The sequence below is a fragment of the Lampris incognitus genome, chromosome 9 (genome assembly GCF_029633865.1).
Source record: "Lampris incognitus isolate fLamInc1 chromosome 9, fLamInc1.hap2, whole genome shotgun sequence".
Taxonomy (NCBI): domain Eukaryota; kingdom Metazoa; phylum Chordata; class Actinopteri; order Lampriformes; family Lampridae; genus Lampris; species Lampris incognitus.
The window spans coordinates 27,958,454-27,984,507 of record NC_079219.1 but is presented as its reverse complement, the minus strand read 5'-3'; the positions used below and the strand labels follow the sequence as shown (position 1 = coordinate 27,984,507).

At 42.8% G+C, this 26,054-nt stretch overlaps 1 protein-coding gene across 1 annotated transcript in view; it reads right to left on the bottom strand.

Moving 5' to 3' along the window:
* The window catches only part of LOC130117537 (exostosin-1a-like), a 77,956-nt gene that overhangs the window by 15,694 nt on the left and 36,208 nt on the right, over positions 1 to 26,054 (bottom strand). The window contains exons 2-4 of the mRNA XM_056285640.1: positions 19,165 to 19,258; positions 13,531 to 13,638; positions 13,175 to 13,294 (exon numbers count right to left, since the gene is read on the bottom strand). Coding sequence (XP_056141615.1) covers positions 13,175 to 13,294; positions 13,531 to 13,638; positions 19,165 to 19,258 — 322 coding nt within the window. The remainder of the gene's footprint in view (positions 1 to 13,174; positions 13,295 to 13,530; positions 13,639 to 19,164; positions 19,259 to 26,054) is intronic.

Sequence of the window (26,054 nt, the reverse complement as noted above, 5' to 3'; positions counted from 1 at the left end):
ACGTTTCACGTATCAGCTCCTGAAGGTTGTAAAAAGCTATATTTGACATGAATCTCATTCGCTGCCTATGTTATAAAGCATGAAGCACAATACACACACGAATCATGAGTTTAGAAAATATCTTAGTTGTCTGTGGTTCTTCTTATCACTTGGGATGTAATGCCGCCTCTGACCACAATTACAAATTGGCGCTGTTTGTTTATCAAGTGGTTGATTCTACAGGAAAGGAAGCAGAAGTGCACATGTTTCAGTAAAGCTAGTTTACTGTAAACATTTGCCAAAATATGACATGCATGCCTCATCTGGCCTTCATATCAGTGAGTTAATTTGTTCCTGACCTCGTGGATGGATGGTAAGGAACAGTGTTGTTTTATTTTTGTATGTTTACCTTGTAAAACATTATTTTCACCTTAGCTCATATGTGTAGGCCTAACTAGCCTTGCAAGCATGACTTGCTCGATACACTCGACAGCACAGTTGCACAGTTGTAGTATTTGGCTAAGGCATTACCTACTTTTGGACAGTTGGTGTTTGTGTGTCTGCTTGCTCTACACATGTTGGTTAATTTTGGGCATTTTTAGTTGGCTGGTATGAAAGGGTGAAAGTATTTGTAGTAACAACACTTTTATTATGCTATATTTGGACACACTTTTATTGGACTATATTTTGTATCTATGCAGAAGAATAAATAACATTGTTTATTGCATGCTATTTTTGTGGGAGGGTGGATGTATTGTGCCATACCAGTGAAACATCACTCTGTTACAAACTTGTGTACAGAAAAATCAAGTTTAAATTAGTTCTGATTTTCCATGATCAGATGATCCCCCATCCTAACTATGGAACTAGGGAACAAGACCCTGTGCATTGTCTGCAAGGTTAGTTTTCACGTGTGTGCTTCAGTAGTATAATGTTTATGACATCAATGAGTCCAACAGTGTTAGTTTTCATGCGTATTCCTTCAGTAATGTAATGTTTATGACAGCAATGAGTCCAACATTTCATTTCTAAATTCATGACAGGAATCTGGTGGAAGGGACATAACTGCTGTCACAGCTCCTAAGCTGCTTCACCAAGTAAAACTGTTTGAGGAATCCGGACTGATCACCAATGATGCGGATATCAATCTTTCACAGAGACTGTCAGCTGTCAATGCAGAAACTTTACAGGATGGATATAAAATCCACAAGAGTTGCTATGATCGCTATAATAACAGCCATTTCAATTGTGCGAAGGATCGTAAACGGAAAAGAGAACTGGACCTTGCAGATCACCAGACTATTGGGGCAAACACACGAGCAAAGGCTGGGCCTAGTCTTGCGTTTGGAGCCGAACTTTGCTTCTATTGTGAAGAGCCAGCCATTGAGAACCCTCGGAAGAAGGACAAATCAGAACCATTGTTAGCTGCTGCGGGAAAAGAAAAGTCAGCAAAACATGTGAAGGATTTCACAGACAATCTAGAGATGATGGCCAAAGTCCTGAATGATGGCAAAATACTCAATTACTTGAAACTGATGTTAGATCACGGGAGTTATTCTATCACAGGAAGTGCCACTCAAGATACCGTAACAGGTGAGCCAGCACAACATACCCTTTTAAGTTCAATTCTTAAGTTGAGCTATAGTCGGGCCATATATATATATTTTAATAATTTGATTATTTCTTCTTACTAGATACAGTTCAGCGAGCTGCAGGATAAAGCAAGAAAGAACTTCATCACAGAACTCCCCAGACATGATCCAGTATGCTGAATATATCGCCATGGAGGAAGTAGGGAACTTCATTGATGACAGCTCAAAAAATGTTTTTGATCTTCACAAACTCGAGAATATTTATCTGCAGAAAGTTGAAGATTTGGGCTTCGACCGGCCCAAATCTCACTCTACACGATTTGCTGAGAAACTCTCGAACAGCTGTCTGGACATAAATGTAGTGCAGAAAGAGACAGGGGCACATTACAGGGTTATTAAGAAGGGTAGTTTGGACAATGTAATCAGTGACAGTGACTTTTTAGATTCACTTTGCAAAGTCACAAAACCTGTTCGGGCTGAAGTAATAAAGAATCGAAGAGACAGTGAAAGCACCCGACTTTCAGACTTGTCTACAGAAGGACTACGGATGAAGAGCAATTTCAAACTGAAGATGCTGATGTCACTGCTTTGTGATGGAACCGCACGATATGAAGATCTTCCGATGCATCTCGAACAACTGTGCCAGACCGTAAGTTTCAACACCAGGATCAGACCAAATACAAAGAAAGATTCACAGCAGTCAAGCTCTGTCATCCAAAAGAGGCACAGGTCAGTGGAAGAGCCTGTGAATCGATATCTGACCCTGAAGCTCTATGCAATGACGAGAAGCAAGAATGTGTTACAGACAACATTTGAACTAGGTCTGACACATTCCTACTGTTCCACCCTTATCTGCATTGACGAAATCTCCCTGTCAATGAGAGAGCTCTTCCTAAGATCACAGGGAAAGGTGCTACCCCACGCCTTGAGACAAGGGTTATTTACCACATTTACAGATGACAACATAAATGAGCAGAGTTCATCGCCTACAGCATCTAAGAACTGCAATGCTACGGCAATGACTTGTCTACAGTTTCCCCGTGTAGCAGGGGAAGGCCTCTCAAGGGAGAGAAGATTTTCCAGGGACATTAACCCTAACACACCGAGCTTGGAAACAGTGTTGGAGGAATATCTGAGCGTAATGGAGCAGAAGGTCTTTAAGGAGTCTCGTCGCCCTCTACAGACCATCAATGTTGAAGAAGTTGACGCAGAGCTAAAAGTCGTGTTTCAGAAAAGCATGGAAGAGGAAGAAGAGTTTTTGATAGTGGCTATGAAGAACATTGGATCTGATGCATTACAGCCTGCTTCTTGGACCTGTCACCATGCTTCAAAGGAACGTGACCAGACAGATGTTCCCAAAACAATCAACTGCATCCTGCCAGTGATTGACCATGCTAGCAACACTGAACACCTTCAGCTCCATGTCATGAGAATAGCAGTATCATACACAAGATATCTTAACCCAGGCCAGGTTGCAGTGGGTGGATCCGATCAGCCCCTTTATGCCATCAAGAAGATGATACAGTGGGCCATGGGGGAAGAGTTTTCTCATTCATACTTCGCGTTCATGGGTGGGCTGCACCTTGAGAAGGTTTCTCTTGTCTGTGTTGGGCAGTTGATAAAAGGAACTGGCCTTGATACCATCTTAACCTCAGCTAATCTGAATATCACAGGTCTGACAACTGCTGTCTGCGATGTGAATTCCATAAAGAAGGCTAGATACTGTATTCAACTCCTGGCTGTGGTGCTGGCCAAGAAGAGAGATGAAGCATTTCAGGCAAAACGTCTAGAGGACAACAGTTTGACTTGGAGTAACTGGGTGGCCAATGAAAACAGCCCCATGTTTCACTACTGGAACAATGTTGTTGACACAATCAAGAAGGTTCTCATCTTCATAAGATCCTTTCGAGAGGCAAACTTCATCATGATGATCAGTGCACTTGAGCAGCTCATTCCTCTTTTCTTTGCACTTGATCATACACACTATGCCAGATGGGCATCAGTGTTTCTTCAGGATCTCAAAGAGCTCAAATGGAGACACCCATACTTGTTCAAGGAATTTCTTTCAGGCTCTTTCACAGTAAACACCAGAGACAACCCATTCTCAAAGATTGCATGTGATCAAAAGCAGGAACATAACATAAAGGTCATCAAGTCTGACACTGGATATGTCGATATCATCAATCGGGAAGATCAAGAGTTCTTCAGGAAACTCGAACTTGCGCTACCCGAAATCCAGCGCTACCTAGATGAGGTCGAAGGTCAAGATCCATCACACGGGCACAAAGAAATGCTGGATTCCTTCAAGGAAACATTTTCAAGCCACACACTCAAGGTGTACCAGGGTATCCTTACCAACCCGTTCGATGAAGCTCAGTTCATGAGGTTGAACTCATCCATTCCCTTCCCAGATGTCATAAGTAAAGACTCCAGTTTTGTCTTTACAGTCGGCAAAACTCAGCATGACCAGTTTGTGCAGGAGCGAATTGTATTAAGTAAGAAGGATGTCAATGCAACCATCTCACGAAATGCCCTGAAACTCCCAAGTTCATGTGCAAAAGTCCAACTCGCTAGCCCTGCAATCAAGCCACCCAAAGGAACCTTTGCAAAGCTGAAGGAGGCCTGCAGATCAAGAGAAGAAGAGACAAGGAAGTTATTTGGTGGTGAATTCACAGGTGAAACTAATTGATATAAAGTCAGTTATTCAAATATTTTAGATGTTACTTAAGTCTTACCAGATTTTTAATACAGTGATATTCATTGATTCAATTTCACATTCAAGTTAATTGATTTGACAGTAAGCCCAAGAGTTACGCTTAGCTTAACTATTCATTTCAATTTCAGGTTTACCCGACGCCTTGTCAACAAAGGATGGAGATATTTATCATAGCCAAAAGTCTCAAATTCTTAAGGACATCGGTGTACAAGTTCAATCTACATCCTCAGAAGGACTTGTGATAGATTTGTCTGTGCAAGTACGAATCATGGCAAAGTCTCTCACCAAAGGCATGACATTCCAAGACTTTGTAATCAAAGTGTTGAACAGCATTGCCAGGATCGGTCATGAGAAGAAAGCCAATCGTATTGACATTGTGGCTGACCTCTACCAGAATATGAGTATCAAGACTGCGACTAGGAAGAACCGGGGATCAGCAGGTAGTTCACAGATGGCTTTCAGTGAGAATGACACCATGCCAGAATCTAAGCAATTCTTTGAAGCTTTTCTGTCTAATGTAGACAACAAAGTAGCCCTGAATCTAATGTTCGCCAGGATTGCTAAGGCACAAGCGTGGAACTGGGACAAGGAGTTCAGCATCACCTACGGCAGAAAGGTGCTTGCAAACTTCGGCGAAAGCTTCGAGATCCAGCTTTATGACAGCATAGATATGCTTGAGGAGGCTGACAACCGCATCGTTTGCCATGTGATGCACATGCTAAACAAGGGGATCAAGTCAGTTACAGTTAGAACAGTCGACTCCGATGTGGTAGTCATCCTACTAGGGTTCACTACACAGTTCCTATCAGTATGTAATGACTTGCAACTTATAGTTGACTTTGCAGTTCCTGGCAAACGCCAATTCTACTCAATCACAGAAGCACACAAGAAGCTTGGTGGAGATGTGGCCGATGCCATGCCTGTGTTCCATTCTTTTAGTGGCTGTGATTCTGTGAGCGCCTTCTTTGGCCACTCAAAGACTGCTCAATACAAAGCCTGGATAAACCACAGTAAGTCCACAGAACTCACTGCTGCTTTGAGAGGACTAAGTTGCTGCCCTAGTATCGAGACAGTTAAGGAAAGCATGGAAGTTATTGAGCCCTGGGTAATGAGCTGGTACAACAAGACTGGACTGTACAACTGTGTCAGTATAGATGAGCTCAGATTCCAGCTGTTCAAGCACTCAGTTAATGATGAGCTGAGAGACCTACCCCCAAGTCAGGATGCGCTTCTACAGCATCTGTTGAGAGCTACATTCCAGGCAGGATGGCTGTGGGGAAACAGCCTGCTACAACTCCCTTGTCCCCCTGTCATTGAATGGGGTTGGACTACCGAAGGAGAGGAACTCTTCGTCAAGTGGAGCACAGTTTCCACAAGAGATACATTGTCTCAAGTAACAGGGGTGTGTAGTTGCAGATCTAATAAGTGTACCTCATGTTCTTGTGCTGGCAGAGGGATGAAATGTCTCATTTATTGCAAGTGCCTCAGCAAGTGTTTGAATCCAGTCTGATGGGATGTGTGAGGTTAAAATAAAGATTTTTTTGGACCTCACATGGTTTGCTTTGTTTCTTTGGTGGTTACTGGGTTCCTCCTCTTATAACAAAGAGTCAACTTGAATACTAGCACTCCATGAGTAGATGTAACACTTTTACTCAAACAAACTGTATAGCCTTCTTGCACAGATTTGGCTAAAGTTGATTGCATGCTGCTGATCAATTCAATGGAAAAAAGAACATGTTCATGAATAGCTCAAAACGTGAAGGTTTTAGGGCATACAGTATATTTGTTCAGAGCACTAATATAAATAGTTATTTCCACATCTTTTGAGCCCAATATCAACTCGGGGCAACCTCCGAGAGCTGAGCCTGAGATATAGTCCCAGGGCTAAAAAGTGGGCGTGGCCATGTATGTGACCAGTGAAAATTAGTTTTTTGTAAATACCTGAAAAAGTAAAGGTTTTGGGGTATATGTTTGTTCATAATGCTTATATAAATGTGGTGCTTCTGCTTCTTTTGAGCCCATGATCAGCTCTCTGCGACATTCAGGAGCCGAGATACTGATTTCCAGGCCTAAAAAGTGGGCGTGGCCATTTCAGAGACTTCCCCCACCTAAAATTTTGGGCTCCTTGCATTTTTTTCTTTATTGGACCCTAAATTAACAGAAAAACATTGGCTCAAATGTGAATGACTTTTTGCAGCCTTGACCCCATATTTGCCCTTAACTGACCAGACTACTGATTTATACAGACTCTTGACAGCCAGTGGTTTGGGTGGTACTGGCTGACCTGTCAAAATGGTTCAGGAATACCTACATTACAAATGGTCTGCAACCACTAACAACCTTGAACCTTTGTCCACAGCCTCCTGCATAGTGATAGTACAACGAGAAGACAAGAGTTGTGGCGATGGCAGCTCGTGGAGGGATGTTACACTGGTTACAGTCCCATTTGCTTTCCCTACTTAGAACATTCTTTTCTAAGCCACAACAGGGCACAGAATCTTCTGCTGGCACTAGTCTACACTGCTCAAAAAAATAAAGGGCACACATAAGCAATGCAATGTAGCTCCAAGTCAATCACACTTTTGAGATATCAACCTGTCCAGTTAGGAAGCAACATTGATTTGTGAATCAATTTCACCTGTTGGTAAATTGTCTAATTTCCACCAGGTGGAAATTAGGTGGCGCCCTGTGCTCTTCACAGATGAGAGCAGGTTCACACTGAACACGTGACAGACGTGAGAGAGTCTGGAGACGCTGTGGAGAACGTTCTGCTGCCTGCAACATCCTCCAGCATGACCGGTTTGGCGGTGGGTCAGTGATGGTCTGGGGAGGCATATCCTTGGAGGGCCGCACAGACCTCTACGTGCTAGCCAGAGGTACCATGACTGCCATTAGGTACCGGGATGAGATCCTCAGACCCATTGTCAGACCATATGCTGGTGCAGTGGGCCCTGGGTTCCTGCTCATGCATGACAATGCTCGTCCTCATGTGGCCAGAGTGTGTCAGCAGTTCCTGTATGTCGAGGGCATTGATGCTATGGACTGGCCTGCACGTTCCCCAGACCTGAATCCAATCGAGCACCTCTGGGACATCATGTCTCGTACCATCCGCCAACGCGATGTCGCACCACAGACTGTCCAGGAGTTGACCGATGCCCTGATCCAGGTCTGGGAGGAGATCCTCAGGAGACCATCCGTCGTCTCATCAGGAGCATGCCCAGACGTTGTAGGGAGTGCATACAGGCACGTGGAGGCCACACACACTACTGAGCCTCATTTTGAATCGTCTTGAAGAATTTCCACAGAAGTTGGATCAGCCTATGTTCTCATTTTCCACTTTGATTTTGAGTATGATTCTGAATCCAGACCTTAATGGGCTAATGATTTTGATTTCCATTGATCATTCTTAGGTTATTTTGCTCTAAACACATTCCTCTGTCTAATAAATAAAGATTTTCAGCTGAAATATTTCATTCATCGAGGTCTATATTGTGTTTTTAGGTGTTCCCTTTATTTTTTGAGCAGTGTACTTAGAGCCATACAGCTGTATGACATTGAAAATGGCATGGGGGGGGGCACTATCCTCCACATGCGCCTCTTCTGACTCCAGGTGGATGGGTAGTCCCCGTGTTTTTAAACTCCTCATAGATTCCAAAAAAGAAAGCCCTCTTTTCACCTACACGCTTATTATACCCCAATAACAAGAAATAGGCTCCTTACACAGGCCACAGTGATATGCACCAGACAGGCCATCCTCGCTACAGTCTGCTTCCTTCAAATAAGGAATAAATGTTTGGCTCCTTTAAAAGCAGACTGAATCATTGTTGAAAAATCTTTTTTTCCCCCCTGCCCCCCCCCCCCTTTTCTCCCCAATTGTACTTGGCCAATTACCCCACTCTTCCGAGCCGTCCTGGTCACTTTTCCACCCCCTCTCCCAAACGGGGGGGGGGGGGGGCAAGACTACCACATGCGTCCTCTGATACATGTGGAGTCACCAGCCGCTTCTTTTCACCTGACAGTGAGGAGTTTCGCCAGGGGGATGTAGCACGTGGGAGGATCATGCTATTCTCCCCAGTTCCCTCTCCCCCCTGAACAGGCGCCCCGACTGACCAGAGGAGGCACTAGCGCAACGACCAGGACACATACCCACATCCAGCTTTCCACCTGCAGACACAGCCAATTGTGTCTGCAGGGACGCCTGACCAAGCTGGAGGCAACATGGGGATTCGAACCGGCGATCCCTGTGTTGGTAGGCAACGGAATAGACCGCTACACCACCGGACGCTTGAAAAATCAAGTATTGAAAAATGCGGCCATGTCCAGTAGCATCAGACTTTTCAACAGCATATACTATGAGTTGCTATAAGGTGCATCAATTTGTGTCATCTTGTGCTTTAGACAGACATACAAATATATATATTCTATACAGTTCAACCACTGTCATTATAAGTCAACATGGAAAGAAAATCAAATTCAGTTTCGAAGTCAGTTAAAATTATATCAATTAAGTCTCGGTGGAAGCTGGACTTGTTTAATATTCCAAAACCATTTCAAATTTCTGAGTGAAACTGCAACTGCAACTTGAGCAGGAAGTAGATGACATTTGTCTAGCTCAGGAGTGCCCACAATTTTTTGACTCGTGAGCTACTTTCAAAATGACCAGGTCAAAATGATCTACTCATATTAAAAATAATAACAATAATAATAAAAATACTCAATACATGTTTTACATACATATGAACATTTATATGCAGTGTGTGTATTTATATACATGTTGTCTTACATATACAGTATTGCAACGGATTTGCATTTATATTGAACCTTACACAGGCAATAATCATACCAAGCATTTGCTACTACACTTTGTTGAAATTGCATCACTGCATGAACCTTTACAGCTGTGTTAAATAGATTTGTGATCTCTACTTCTCTACTCGGATGATGACCTGCACTGGAGGGAGTCAGACAGGGTTGCATAGTTCAGACAGTAGCTGCTGGTAGCCAGCCTCAAGCAGGCCTCCAAATGATCATCTGTCATGGTGGAACGGTATTTGGACTTGATAATCTTCATGTGAGAAAAGGCTGAAACACACACATAAGTAGAGCCGAATAATGCCGTCAAGGAGGTTGCGCATTTCCTCATGTTTGGGTACTTGTCCTCTGTAAGTAAGTTCCAAAACTCTCCATGCGCCCTAGACTTAAGCTGAATGTCAGCCTGTACTGTCAGCATCTCATCCTCCACTGCAGACGAGTTCAGGTGAAACAGTGTTGCCATTTTTGAGGTGAGGGAATCCACCTCTGTACCTTCCCCAAATGGGTAGCACATAAATGTAGCGATTGGCTCGAGCAAAGCAGTCTTGAAACCGTTTGTCAAAGTCTGACTGGACATTTTCAATCTGCTCTGTGTAGCGTGCACTGTCAAGTTGTGCACACGCCCTCCCTTGCTTCTCCAGCTCTGCTGCGAGGTTTCGGAAGTTTCCCAAATCACGGCGCTGCAACTTTGACGACAGAAGTTGCATTTTCCGTTTGAAAGCGTTAACTGAGCTAATCATGTTTACCACGCTTTTGTCTTTTCCTTGCAGCTCTAAATTAAGCTCGTTCAACATGTTGGTTAAATCAGTTAAAAACGCCAAGTCTAGCAGCCACTGATTGTCATTAAGTTGCTTGTGTTCCACATGTTTAGTGATAAGGAGAAACTCCTTAATCTCCGGACAAAGCTCTCGAAATCTCTGCAAGAATCTCCCTCTACTAAGCCATCTCACGTCAGTGTGTAGCAAGACGTCAGAGTAGTTACAGTCGGCCTCTTCTAAATGTGTACGAAACAACCGTCTTTGAAGAGACCTCGCTCGAATAGAACAGGCGATTTTGGTTGCCACATCCATGATCTCTTTCATGTTTAGCATTTTTGCGCATAATGCTTGTTGGTGTATTATGCAATGGTAATTAAGGAAGTCCGGGAAAGCATCGTCCTCCCTGCACTTGGCAATAAATCCATTGGAGCGGCCCATCATAGCAGGCGCACCGTCCGTGGTGATTGACACCAGTTTACACACCGGGAGCTGGATTTTATCCACAAAGTTTTTGAAGATCTGAAAAATGTCCTCTCCCCGCGTGTGTTCCTTCATGGGTAGTATTGTTAACAGCTCCTCTTTTGCGGTCATATCTTGAAACACCATCCGAATGAAAATGCACAATTGGGCCGTATCACTTATGTCCGTAGACTCGTCCAATTGTAGTGAGAAACACTCGCAGTCCACGATGTCCCTCCAAAGATGCTGTGCCAAATCATCGTCCATCACTTCACAGCGCCTTGTGACGGAATCTCTTGATAACTGGAGAGCTTTGATTGAAGATATTATTTCTGATTTGTTTTTAAAGTCTCGAAACAACGAATCTGCTGCCTGAAGGAAGGCCTCTTTCATCATCTCTCCATCTTGGAAGGCTTTTTTATGCTTAATGATGGAGTGACTCACCCATAAAGATGCTTCGGTGGCTGCCTTTGCCTTTGAATTCGGCTGCGTGAAAAGTGACTGCTGGGCGATTAACTGCGATTTTAGTTCCCTCACCTTTCTCTTTCTCAGCTCGCTTTTCGGAGGGAAGTCATTGTCATAGTTTTTATGAACAGTTCGAAAGTGCCTCTCCACATTTCCTTTTTTTGGGATAGCAATGCTAGACTGACAGATGAGACAAACGCATTTGGAATAAGACATGGTGAAAAAAAAGTCCTCCTCCCATTCCACATGGAAATGGTAGGTTTTTTGTTTCTTGCTAGGTCCGGCTCCCCCACTAATTTTGTTTTGTTTCACTTTTTAGTAGAGTTTTTTTTTAGAGAGTTGAGCTAGCTAGCTCGATGCAGTTCTGCATTAGCTCACGTTGTGGGCATGTGAACTGCAAGGTATGTTAGAGAAGGGCTCTGGTTGTTATGGTAACCTAATGTAACAAAGTTTTAGGTTCCGCTCTAGAATCTTTGGTTTTAGGCAACGGCAGACTGGCCGTCCTTTACGTCAATCAAAAAGCAAATGCCAAATGGAGGACAGATGATAGGCTAATGTCTTGAAAAAAAATATATATACATGTTTTTTTGGAATGTCATGGAGATCTACCAGCACTGCGATCGCGATCGACGTAGTGGGCGCCCCTGGTCTAGCTATAGGGCATCTACAGATAACAGTCAACCCTGAGTATAGATAAAGAATAGTAAATAGAAAAAGCAGTGTCTTGGGGTGTAATTTTGTTTTCTTAACAGTGAGACCTCTCGAGCTCCCTGCAAATGGCCGACTGGTAATTCTAACATTGTGAAGTTGAACTCTGAAAACTGAGCTCTTTCCAGCTTTCAACCATTCGTTTTCACAGGACAAGGTCACAAAGCTGAGTGAGTAAACAAATCGAAGATCAGCTCCTTAGGGGTGTAACTTTAGCCTTATGACAGCAATACTGCCTGCACACTGCACAGCCTTCCTAACTTCTCTTGCCATAGGATCTCACTGTAATACTATTTTGAACGGCAAAAAAGGCATTAATAGCGGTCGGCAACATTACATGTAATTATGCTTAAATTAGCTGAACTCTGAATTAGAAATACCTTTGCTATTGACTGCATACGCTTGACTTCAAAATCTGTTTGTAATAATGGTTTTCCCACTGTTGGTGGTTAAACTTCATACAAATGTTCAACCAGGGTGGGGAAAGAACAAGAAAACTGCAGATATTTTAGTTGTGGCTGTAAACTATCATCGTTCCACGATCTACAGCAGGTTACCAGTCATAATTGGTAGGTCTGATGCAAACACGTGTTTCCCTTGCTTTCACTTCCCTCTTCTCCATGCCTGTGTGTAACTCTAGCCGAAGACTTGTACAGCTGGATAGTACCCACCGAGCCGGATATAGATAAATGCACTCTGACAGGAACAAACCGCTGACATGATTAATAGCTAAGCCACCGGATAAAAAAGACAGCCTCAAAAACATTATATCACTGTAAAGACTTAATACCCACCGTCTCTGTTTTCAATCTTATCTGCAGTGGTTTGACTGTGGATATCACAACCCACAGCAAGGACATGTCAGCAAACCATACCGAGACAATTTAATTCATAATTAAATATATAATGTTGTGTGTGAACGTGTGCGCACGTGTTATATGTGCTTGTGTGTGTGTACGTGTTTGAAAACATCTATTTTTTTTTTTACTCATTTAGGGGAACCGCCCCCCTCCTTTTTTTCGTTATTTTAATTTTTTTCTCCCCAATTGTATCCGGCCAATTACCCCATTCTTCCGAGGTGTCCCGGTCGCTGCTCCAATCCCTCTGCTGATCCGGGGAGGGCTGCAGACTACCACATGCTTCCTCCGATACATGTGGAGTCGCCAGCTGCTTCTTTTCATCTGACAGTGAGGAGTTTCACCAGGGGGACGTAGTGCATGGGAGGATCACACTATTCCCCCCAGTTCCCCCACCCCCTGAACAGGCGCCCCGACCGACCAGAGGAGGCGCTATTGCAGCGACCAGGACACATACCCACATCTGGCTTCTCATCCGCAGACATGGCCAGTTGTGTCTGTAGGGATGCCTGACCAAGCCAGAGGTAACATGGGGATTCGAACAAGCGATCTCTAGTATGTTGGTAGGCAATGGAATAGACTGCTATGCTACCCGAATGCCCAACTGCCCCCTCCTTAAATATCTTACATATTACCACACATTTTTCCCTCACAGATATTTTTAGATACACAACAAAAGAAATTATGGAAAAAAAATTGTGCACATGTATCATAATTTATACTGCAATCATAAATTAAGGAAAGTATAATTTCAGTACGGTCTCATTGCCCGTATGCAGCCATAATATACTTCTGTCCGTATGCACACTTCTGTCTTTGTGCATGTACCTCCAGTGTGGTGAGCACTATCCTTTCTACAGAGCTGAAATAGGCCTCCCATAGGAACTGAGTCTGCTGTCTGAGTGACAGGATCTTATCCTGGTGGATGGAGCGCACTGTGGAGGGGATCTAAAACACAACAGGACATAGGTTAGTGTTTCAGGAATAAAGACAGATAAGAAATGAAGCATTATCCTCTTTAAACAATACTGGATACTGTTGTTTATCTACTAAGTTAGCCTCCCATCACTATAGTGACGCTAGGATTTGTTTCTTTATGGTGTCATCAAAAGCAAATTTTGTCTCTAGTGTTTACACATCTACTTCTAACTGCCTGACTCGAGGTTCGTGGTTTGGGTTTTTACCTGCAACAACAGTCTTTCATCTCCAATCACAGCCGCCGTATTCCAGTCAATGATTTCTGAAAAGGGCAACTCCCAGCCATTGCTCAGCATCACTGGCACACATGCTGCCTGTATATGAAAAACACACACACACGCACAAAATCAAAAACACACAAATGGCAGCTGGTTAAGGAAATGACTAAGACATTGAAAAGTGTGGGCTCTGTCATATCGGCAATGACATCCACCATCTTGTACTAATGCTAATTACAGACAACTTAAGGAAATCAATCCATCCATCTATCTATTATCCAAACCGCTTATCCTGCTCTCAGGGTCGCGGGGATGCTGGAGCCTATCTCAGCAGTCATTGGGCGGCAGGCAGAGAGACACCTTGGACAGGCTGCAAGGCCATCACAGCCCCCCCCCCCCACACACACACACACATATACACACATTCATACCTAAGAACAATTTAGTATGGTCGATTCACCTGACCTATGTCTTTGGACTGTGGTAGGAAACCGGAGCACCAGGAGGAAACCTATGCAGACATGAGGAGAACATGCAAACTCCGCACAGAGGATGACCGCCAAAGTTGGACTACACCAGGGCTCAAACCCAGGACTTTTTTGCAGTGAGGAGACCGCGCTAACCACTGCACCACTATGCTGCCCACTTAAAGAAATCATTACACTGACATTTTATCAGCAGTCCGGAGTCCTTGAATAAGAGTGTGATATGTTTGTCAGTGCCTCCTGGGTAAACCTCATCCTCAGTATTTAATTTTGAAAGAGAACAAGGAGTCCTTGCACTGTTTTGTTTTTGACACTCCCTTTTCAATCACAAGTAAAGAGCATGTAAATAAGACACGAGAATTCACTTTCCTTTTTTTCCTCATCTCCCTCCCATCCCAATGCACACTGCCCACACAGATCACAACATAAAACTGTGGTGCATATACACAAAAAAGCAAATCATCTGTGTGCAAAAACTAAACAAATGTAGTCAGAGAGAAAAGTCCATCAGTTTGTGAGTCATAAACATATAATACATGATTGTTTCTAATTATGCTACATAAACACTGCAATGACAATAATCAGGTGAAGTTTTGAGGGTTATAGAGTAAGAAATTGTGGAGCCCCAGATGGAATAAAATTCACTTGTTGAATCTCTGGTTGTATATCTTTTTTTTTTCTACATCAAACCACTTAGCCAGCAAGATGCCTTTGGTGGAATAGGGGACTTCTATACTAACAAATTTTCCTACAAGCCAGCAGGGAAGCAAAAGATATGTTATTCTTTTTGTGTCTTAATGATTGCTCTCCATCTGGAACGTCAAAAATTACAACTCCATTTGTCTGTAGAGCCGTAGATTTGTATTTAGTGCCTAAGAAAGTATTTTGAATACAGCAGACCAATAGATACACAATTCAGGGCAAGACCAGTCAATATGAGTTAAACTTGCAGGACCAACATTAGCCTTATCACACATATCATAACCTTTAAAATATATTCAGGATAATTTAGATTTACTCTGATGCATACAATGAAGGACAATAAATTGTACTCAGCATGATGTGCACAGGAAGTGTGCCTATTTACTCTACTAAGGGCACCATCCCACATTTGACATGTTAAATGACTTTCCCAAGTTCCCAGTCTGCCCTTATCTTGTTTAAAAGGCTAAACTTTCAGGCGTCCGAGTAGTGTAGCGGTCTATTCCGTTGCCTACCAACATGGGGATCGCTGGTTCGAATCCCGGTGTTACCTCCGGCTTGGCTGGGTGTCCCTACAGTCACAATTGGCTGTGTCTGCGGGTGGGAAGCCAGATGTGGGTATGTGTCCTGGTCGCTGCACTAGCGCCTCCTCTTGTCGGCAGGGGCGCTTGTTCGGGGGGGGAGGGGGAACTAGCGTGATCCTCCCACGTGCTATGTCCACATGGTGAAACTCCTCACTGTCCAGTGAAAAGAAGCAGCTGGAGACTCCACGTGTATCAGAGGAGGCATGTAGTAGTCTGCAGCCCTCCCCAGATCAGCAGAGGGGATGGAGCAGCGACCAGGACAGCTCGGAAGAATGGGGTAATTGGCCGGGTACAATTGGGGAGAAAAAGGGGGTAGAAAAAAAAAGATATTCAGGATAATTTAGATTTACTCTGATGCATACAATGAAGGACATTAAATTATACTAAGCATGATGTGCACAGGAAGTTTGCCTATTTACTCTATTCAGGGCATCATCCCACATTTCACATGTGAAAATTGTTTTCCAAGTTCCCCTTCTCAATCTGCCTTTATCTTGTTTAAAAGGCTAAACTTTCATGCGAGGCCATTTGATCAATACAGACAAGATCCCTCAAGATTTTTCTTCTAACTCAACAACCACTGTAGTGAGCAAAGTAGTTTCTAAAAAATGATCATGTCTCTAACTGAGAGGATGTCAGATCTCTAATTGGGAGTGTTTTCACTTAAAAACGCACTTGAAAACTGATCCGATGTGTCAGATGAATTAGCTAAAATGCATCCAGGTGTGTATTCATGCCTCTGTGTGTTTGTGTGTGTGTACATGAGCCTTTGCATCCATTCAGCCACTTACGTGTCTGCCCCAATATATACCTCAATGTTTATGCTGCAGTATATCTATGTACATGTACGTATTTGTGTGTGGTAGTGACTGGCTGTTCTCTCTGTAATGGTGTCCTACTGGCTGTGAACAGTCCTAATCTGTTAAGATGGGTACTATTCACTGATTGGCCGGTGCTCTAAAAGTACATGTGTACATGCCTGCATGTACATGCCTGCATGCACACGCGTGCACACACAGTCTATTGCATCAGTGATGCAGGGTTAATCTGCTGAAACTCCGGCCTGCCTTCCCTGCCGAGCTACTCTCAGAGACAAATCAGCTCTACCAGAGGCTCTAAGAGCTTATTGCTCTGCCATCTCTCCACATTACACTCACAGATGCTCAGTACACACTCACTTGTGAACATGCCCATGCCCAAATAAAGCTCACTGCCGTCAACTCGCTGCATAAACCTCTTACATGAATACAAACATACGGAGACCTAATTTACACCTGGTATTATCCTACAAACTTAATCTGGACAGGTTTACTTGGTCAGGAAAAAATGCACATTGCATAGTGTGCATGAAAAATGTGATGTGATCACAGTGCAGACGAGAACACATAAATGCCAGCTCTAAATGCGGTGAACATGATGGGATTGTTTGTTTTTTCAGATAACATATCCAGCTACATATCACACAATACATACACAGGCTAAACATGTCATGTAATAAGTGTATTTACTTAAGACCTACATGAATACATGGATGTGACTGCACATGTCTGAGGGATGTGAAATGGCTGAAGAGAGCCATCAACACATGTTAGAGTGTGTGAATGCTGTTAAAATGAGTCACAGTGGTAAGCAAATTGTAGGACAAAGTCTTCAAGAACAAAACAAACGTATAATATGGTGATCTTGGTTAAAAACAATTATTCAGTTCCATAAAGAGAAATAACATACTTTAGGCTTTATACACAGTTAGTGCCTCGGTTAACATATGGGGGGGACCTTTGGGGAAGTACATAGGAAAAACAGATTTCCTCATCATCAAACGTGCCTTTACTGAAACATTAAGTATAAGCATAGTTGCAAAAGCAACTAAAATGACATCAAACCAGTTCACAGATTTAAGCTTGACATTAAAAACAGACCTAACAGGGATCCAAGGCAGTTTAGCTTAGTCTAACTGTCTGGGAGTAAATGTGACAACCATAATGTAAAAACAATGAGTATAGATATGGTTTGATTAATAGTCCAGGAACAGCAGTTATGTTATGAATTGTGCCCCTAATATTTCCGATCAAATACAATGACGTTGTGAATTTCATTAGCAAACAGAGACTGAAAAAAAAATGTCATGGTACTTTATTGATGCATTTTCCTTAAGGTGCATTGCCATAAACCTTAGTCTTTTACGATGGGTGTTGATTAATCACATGTATTTTTTTCTGCAAAGATGGCCTAGTGGCAATATAATGAAATATTGGGATATAACAAAGTCTTTTGCATCTATAGCCTTTATAATCAAGGTTAGAGAAGGCTAGACTGTTCTTGTCAAATGCTTGATTTAAACTACTGGTGGATTTTAGAAGGGTTAGGAGAAAAGCAATGTTAAATAAATAATCAGCCTATTTTCACTCTCTCTTTTAATCCAGTCATGAGCGTACAGCTCTAAATGAAATGCAAACCATTTCATATTTGGACTGTATTAGTAACAGGTTTAGGTGCCAATCTCCTCTGGGAGTTGCCTGGCTGTGGTTGGGTTTAAGGCCTAATCCAAACTACAGGAAAAGCAAGGAGGCAGAGAGAAAAAGAGGGGAGGGATGAAATGATGAGGGAAACAGAAAAAAAAGTGAAGATTAAGGGGTGGAGACCATTGGAAAGGTGGCAAGATGGATTACAGAGGTCAGTAAAGGCCAAGATGTGGTGGTGATGGTGGGGGTGGGGGGGATGAAGGACAAGCATGAAAGAAACGGCAGAGCGAACAGAGAAATGGAGATGGAAAAAAAAAGACAAACAACGATGACAACGAGGAAAGATGGCAGAAGCTGCAAGGAATACAATGAGTCATAGGCAGCTGTATTAACACTGGCTGCACAATTACAATCTGACTGGCAGGGGCTGAAAGAACTACTGAGTACTCTCAGTACATTCACTACATCACTTTTTCCATCTTTCAACTGATTAACGGCACTATTGTTATGTTACTACAGCCATTTGGGTTGAAACACTACAAGATTCTTAGAACTAGATCATCTTCAACAAGAGTGACCAATTCAAATGGTAATAACATTTTACATGTGTGTGTATGTGTGTGTGAGTATCTCAGACTGTTGTCAAAATATCATAGAGCATTTTAAACTCTAAGAAAAGCCGAGATTCAATCTGAACAGAACAAACGGCCAAATAAGACACTACAGTTATAAAAACATGCAACTTCTTAGTGATGTTTCTAGTTTTTTTATTTTTATTTTTTGGATTTTTCCCTTTTTCCCTCCAATTGTCCCCAGCCAATTACCCCACTCTTCTGAGCCGTCCTGGTTGCTGCTCCACCCCCTCTGCCGATCCGGGGAGGGCTGCAGACTACCACATAATTCATCCGCTACACGTGGAGTCGCCAGCCGCTTCTTTTCACCTGACATTGAAGAGTTTCGCCAGGGGGATGTAGCAGGGGGATGTAGTCCCCCCAGTCCCCCCTCCCCCCTGAACAGGTGCCCCGACCAACCAGAGGAGACGCTAGTGCAGCTACTAGGACACATAGCCACATCTGGCTTCCCATCCGCAGACATGACAAATTGTGTCTGTAGGGACGCCCGACCAAGCCGGCGGTAACATAGGGATTTGAACCGGCGATCCCCGTGTTGGTATGCTACGCTACCCGGACACCCCTGATATTTCTAGTTTTGTGTTCAAACAGTGCTAAAGTGCAAATTTGAAGTTGCACAGAACTGATACATATTAATAACAATTACAAATGTTAATCAGCAGTATGGAGACCACTAAATTATGAACATCAGTTGGTATGTGTGTGTGTTCAACTGCTCACACATTTGCACATTTATATCCGTGTGTAAGTCACTAACCTGCAGGGCCTCCAGGAAGCGGAAGGAACCTAACCGTCGTCCTCGAGGCACCAGACAGAACGTGGAGTTGTAGAGCATTTCTCTGTAGTCATACCTGCAGGACAACAGCAGAGGACAGGATATTAGTTAGGCATCAGATCGATGATCCGTAACATTCATCAACCACTCAATACAATATGGGGCTACAAATCAACTGCTCCCGAGTCCTGGCATTACATTAGGGCCAGGGTTCTCTGCAGCCATATTTCAGGATAACGAGGACATCAGAAATACACATCAGTACACTCTGTGACTAAATACCAAACAAAAAGACTAATGCTTCAGTCACATATGGAATATATATATAAATGGCCATCATATCATCAACAGTATAATGACAATGTTTTAAAAAGCAACATTACAAGAGATTGTAAATTTTCTAAGGCTCTGCCATTTATATGTATCATTTAAAAGAAACTGAAAAATCTCAGTGATGTAGTTGGATTATGCCTGACCTTACCATTACTTATAATGATATCTCAATAAAGGGGTTTTACGCGACTTTTTTTTTTTTAAATGGAATTTCCCCCAATTGTATCCGGCCAATTACCCCATTCTTCCGAGCTGTCCCGGTCGATGCTCCACGCCCCCTGCCAATCCGGGGAGGGCTGCAGACTACCACATGCCTCCTCTGACACATGCGGAGTTGCCAGCCGCTTCTTTTCACCTGACAGTGAGGAGTTTCGCCAGGGGGACATAGCGCGTGGAAGGATCACACTACCCCCCCCCCCGACCAGGTGCCCCGGCTGACCAGAGGAGGCGCTAGTGCAGAGACCAGGATGCATACCCATATCTGGCTTCCCACCCGCAGACACAGCCAATTGTGTCTGTAGGGATGCCCGACTAAGCTGGAGGTAAAACGGGGATTTGAACCGGCGATGCCAGTGTTGGTAGGCAACAGAATAGATCGCTGTGCTACCCAGACGCCCAGGGGGTTTTACATGACTTGTCTCTTACATTGGATTAATGCCTTCTTTATGATTGGGGGGATTCATTTGGAAACACACTCACCATGATCCCGCATTGCATTGACAACATAAAGTAACAGATTCCCTAACATACCACAGACCGATCAAAGAAGCGATGTATACCTGGGTTTAATGTAATGGGCTTATTCTAAACCTTACGTTAACTCTAACTGTAATATTGCCTTTAACTGATTACTCTCAATAATCAGGTTATTGTTTCCATGTTTCCATGTAAATGTACTCATTGGCATTCCTGGACAGCACAACTTCTTTCAGAGAAAATCCCATCCTTTGATCTGGGCCGCTCCCCTTTTCCTCCCTCTCACCACCAGCTCTAAACCCCCTGCCCTCTCACCTGCACATCTAAAAATCTCTCCTCTCTTCCTCACTGACTCCCAACATCCCTCCACCACCATGCTACCAATCTAAGCCTCAGTCAGCACTTGCTTGGATTAGGGAGCTGCTTGGAATTCCTTCAATGTCAATACCAGGTGTGTGTGTGTGTGTGTGTGTGTGTGTGTGTGTGTGTGTGTGTGTGTGTGTGTGTGTGTGTGTGTATGAGAGGGGGGAAGTATTTCAGATTGTGTGCTGCATGGTCATGCATGAGACTGGGTTTGTGACTGTCAAGTTTCGAGTGTGCAAATATTCATATAATTTTTCCACGAGTGTGCAGGCAAATTTATGCATGCATGCAAGCAAATGTATAAGCACATCCAAGACCAGCATGTAAATTTGGCAGAAAAGGTAAGTGTAGATGAATACATGTATATCATTTAAGCCTAGGGCTACTTTTCTATACACTCCTCCTGCAAATATGTATGTGTGTGTGTGTGTGTGTGTGTGTGTGTGTGTGTGTGTGTGTGTGTGTGTGTGCGTGTGTGTGTGTGTAAGCCTGAGGCTACTTTCTTGTCTCTGCGATAATGTATAGTAAGTCTATGGAGCTTGAATACTGAAGTAAATTCCTTTAGCCCAGCAGCCCTGAGGCCTAACTTGATCCCCTCTTCTACACGGGTCACCACCTAGCCATGGAGTTTATCAGCTTCACCCTTACATATACAGAATCACAAGAGTGTATAAAAACATGAATTTATGCCTAGGTGAGATGCACATGCCCCAGTTAAGCCCCATAGGCTAATATAACATTTTGCCTTGCCATGGCTCCAAGATATCAATCTGAGTCCATCTGTGCGGCCTTAAAAGATTTAGTTCATAACTTATAAGTACTATTTTCACCATTAGACAAAAGTGAAAATTAGCAGTGCTGTTGCTGACAGATGTGGATTTGTCTTTACAGTTCTAATTAGTGAGTCATAGCTAGGCACCAGAGCATATATAAGGCAGTTCGTCATTACTTGAGGACATACAGGCATGCTGTCACCTAATAATATAGCTACTAAAATCACTTGCCTCTGAGGTCACACAAAGTAGACTTAACGTAAAAGAACAACCAGAGACGAAGTATAAAATGTAAATGCTTTGTGGCTGAAGACATTATTTATTAATACATCCAGCACACTGCCAAGGGGAGGTGGTGAATATTTTTTTTGCAGTAAGCAGTCAAGGTATAACTCCATTTCTGCTGTTGATTACATGGGTTCTTCAATACAGAATAAGGATTCATGTTGAGATCCCTTGCTTAAGGGACTTTTTCTGGTTAAGGTATCTAAATTGTCTCATTGAATATAGACAACAGAGGGCCCAGCGTATACAAACTGTCTTATGGTGTATACTGCAAGCAGACATCTGCAAGAGCTTGAAGCCATAAATTGCTTCTGTGCCCTCATACAATGTTAAACGGATTGAAGACTTATATTAATACAAACACTAAAATGCATTAATGGAACTATACAGTAACTATAGAATTAGTGCTACTGAACTAATCCTTAATCTCTAACCACAGCTATGATAACAAACATCTGTGCTTTCTATAATGTATACTTTCATGCAGCATGGGGAAGAGCTGTTTTCTGGTTTGGTTGAAAATGCTGTAATCCAGTACCTGCCAGATGTCACGGCAGACCTCTACAGTTACTGAATGTGGAAAAGACATCCTTGAACGGTGACATTTAAATCTGAAAGGACTTGATTTTTTCCATTTTTATTAATTGCTAAATTAATTTAGCAATTTTGCATGACTGTTGGACCCTTTTTCTCCCCAAAGGATCATATTTCAGCTTTTAATTCATCAAAATGAAAATAATATTCATTATGTTCATAACATTAACATGTGCATTGTTTTATCATGGTAATACTGAAGAAGTGCAAAAGCTGGACATTTCCATCTGTAATGGTAAGACTGAATAGAAACCCCATTTACTATTAAGAGTGAATTGAGTAATTTTAGATAGGATTTATGAAAACAACCAGAGTGTAAAAGCTGCAATTTAGCCTGACACCATTTGCAATATTGTATGTATGGCATGTCTGAATTAAGACACACTTAACACAATGCAGGGTAGCTGACTTTGGCTATACCTATTATTCTTATGAATGTGTTATTGGCACATAGTACTGGAGTCACTGATGTTTTCTCCTCTCCGGTGCTTGCATCCATTATGATATCATGATCTGATTCATGGGCACGACTCCATTGTTGGATGTGTTGGGCTATCATTTAGCAAGACAAGGAAATAATCCAGCTAGAGGCATGTAATAACTTTGACCGTTTTGCAGGCCCATAAAAAACCAAAGTATAGGTCCATATCTGGGCCTGGCTGGGTGTGAATGGCCCATTCATCACATGTCCTGTCAGTGGGAACCCGGAGAAGACCAGATGTTCCTCTCAGCGCATACCTCTGCACTTCCCTACTCTTCCAGATGGCTGCCTGTGGGGAGAGCAGTCTCACAGTAGGCTAATGCACAATTGACTTGTTAAGAGTCGAGTGCTCCAAAAACTTCAGCAGTACTATGAAACTGCTGCCTCGCCATGCATTTTTTGGGCAGTAGCTTCATTGAAGGTTTGAGTGCATATCGATACCCTGGCTCAGCAGGACCGTGTCATGCCAAGACAATGAGATCGATTCCAGGCAATTGCGTGTATTTCCCACAATATAATGCACTGAGGTAAACCCTGACTTGTGCTACACTTTCAGTGCTTGTACCACCCACGTGGCTGTTGGTGGAAACATATCTCACGATGACTCACCGCCAACAGTCATTGGTATGGCATCTTTTAATAATGAATCCTTTTAAATGGGTACAAATGGCGCCCACTGTGACCTCACCATTTATAGCGGTTACATTTTTTTACGCCTTTCAACTTGGCAAAAAACTGTTCAAAGGGCAGATCAACACAAACACTGACAGTGAGGTGATGATGTCCCTCTAAAAGTCTCCAAAGTCCTAAAACAGTCCGCTACTGTAAAGTATTGAGAAGAAAGTGTGCGTGTGTTTGTTATGAACATGAACCCCCCCCCCCCCCCAAGTACTGGCAGGAAAAGTCTGGTTGAAATGTACACCGATAAACATAGGTTTACGTGAGGAGACTTCTTGGTATACATGACAACAGCTGTCATCGCTGAGCCTGAATATTGATTGGATATTTTCCATCTGACTTCACAGGCAGAGATGAAATGAGTCATTCCAAAATATAAACTTGGGTGTATACCTTCAATTCAATAGAAGGAAATCCTTTCAGGTAAACAAAAAGATCTGTTTAAAAAAACCCAGCTGCCTTAAGAATAAGCCTCAATTATACGGCTAGTAATTATTACAATAAACTTATAAATTACAAATGGCTTACTACACAGAGGGAATAAAAACTTTTCCAGGGTGAACAGTCATCAAAATCAGTGAGCAGAATTTAGGTGGCTGTTTGAAAGCAATTGTTAGTTATGTTGTGTTGATATTCTCCATGCTACTCAAGTCCATGCAGCTTATGACATGGTTGTCTTTAACAAGTCTATGTCAGAGCTATTGAAATAATAAGACAGAAGTAAGCTGGGGCGTCTGGGTGGCGTGGCGGTCTATTCTGTTGCCTACCAACACAGGGATCACCGGATCGAATCCCCGTGTTACCTCCGGCTTGGTTGGGCGTCCCTACAGACGCAATTGGCCGCGTCTGTGGGTGGGAAGCCGGATGTGGGTATGTGTCCTGGTCGCTGCCTCCTCTGGTCGGTCAGGGCACCTGTTGGGGGGGGGGGGGGGGTAGCGTGATTGCTCTACATCCCCCTGGTGAAACTCCTCACTGTCAGGTGAAAAGCGGCTGGTGACTCCACATGTATCGGAGGAGGTATGTGGTAGTCTGCAGCCCTCCCCAGATCGGCAGAGGGGCTGGAGCAGAGATTGGGACGGCTCAGAAGAGTGGGCTAATTTGCCAAGTACAATTGGGGAGAAAAAGGGAAGGGGGGAGAAAGAAGTAAGCTCTGGTATATGTGAAACACCAAGCAAGATATTCCCCTAAACTCTTACGTTTTAGTTTGATTACCTCAAGAGCCAACCAATAAAACTAAGAACATAGCCATGAAAGAAATATAGACCACATGCACAAAAGTATAACATATTAACACCAAATCCAAATTTTTAAGTAGAAAAAACAATCTACGCTTCCAGCGATGAAGTGAGGCATGGACAGAATGTTTGCGGTGGACGCTGACACTTTCAATTGGGGTTAAACCCTAACCAACCTTTCAATCAGAGCAACCACGATGTTGACACTTCCTGACTGTCCAGTCAGTTTGGGTTAGGAATGACCACCATCTTGCAATGAGAATCTTTTTATTTGACCGCAGTAAACACATGACCCCACTTTTTGTTCTTCCGTTTTTATGTACGTTAAATGAACAAAAAATGTGTGTACTGGACAATGAACAGAAAGATATCCATTGTTTGAATTGCGACAATTAAACAAAGTTGTTGAAGTGCAACAAGTTTAGTAATTCTAAGGTTAACTAGGACTCACACTATTATTGTGAAATAAGTAAGGAATTTCTGTCCCGGTTTGCTTGACAAAAATATAAAATATATTTCAATCCAAATAAACAAAGTCTAATATGATTTGAATTCTTTAATTAATTGACCTCTTAAGCAATCTGCAGAAACAGAAATGGACTGAGTATGAGTTGTCGTGATGCAGCTGCATCGTTTCAACACCACAGCTCTATCAATAGTCAAACGTGGTCAATTCTTTGTCTCTGGCTCAGAAAAAATGATCTTAGTTTAGTTTAAGACAAGCAGAGAAATAGAGAATCCATGTGTAAAAGGTAAAAAAAAGTCATGAAACCAGAGAACTACTGTCTTCACTGTCTTGCTTTGAAAGACTTAACTATTAAGCCTAACCATCTACTATCCAATATCTGGAATAGCATTATCATTAAATGGTATTTCACGCAAGAGTTGAATTTCCCAGTACACTTTCTTTTAGGCAAAAATAGCGGTTGAAAAGATAGTTTAATTTCAAAAACACTGTTGGAATAACGGTGAGTTTGGCAGACAGAGAGTGATAGAAAGTAAGCTAGGTCAGTAAAAAGATGGACTTGTCTCTTGGCAACAAGGACAGATGCTATAAAAAAGAAATGGAGGACTTACGCTGTCAAGTTCCCAAAGAGCCTGGGAAGAACAGCCAATGTGTTTGACTTTAATATGCTGGGTGATGGGCCACGTACATTCACAATATCACAACTCAGAGAGAGAGACAGCTTCACCTCCACATAGTGCTCATCTGGGGCCCAACGTGTTCATTTTCCTTCCTAATTGACCATCTAGGACAATGTGTGTCACTGTAAAGCACTGGGATATATTTTTTAACGAATATTCAGGCAGTCTAGATTGCTAGACCATTTATGATGTTTGTCAACTGTTTAAACCTTAACTATATTCTGTATTGCTTTCTCAACAAAAAAATAACTAGTTCAATCAAAAGTGGTGATCGTTAAGGCCGCCCGG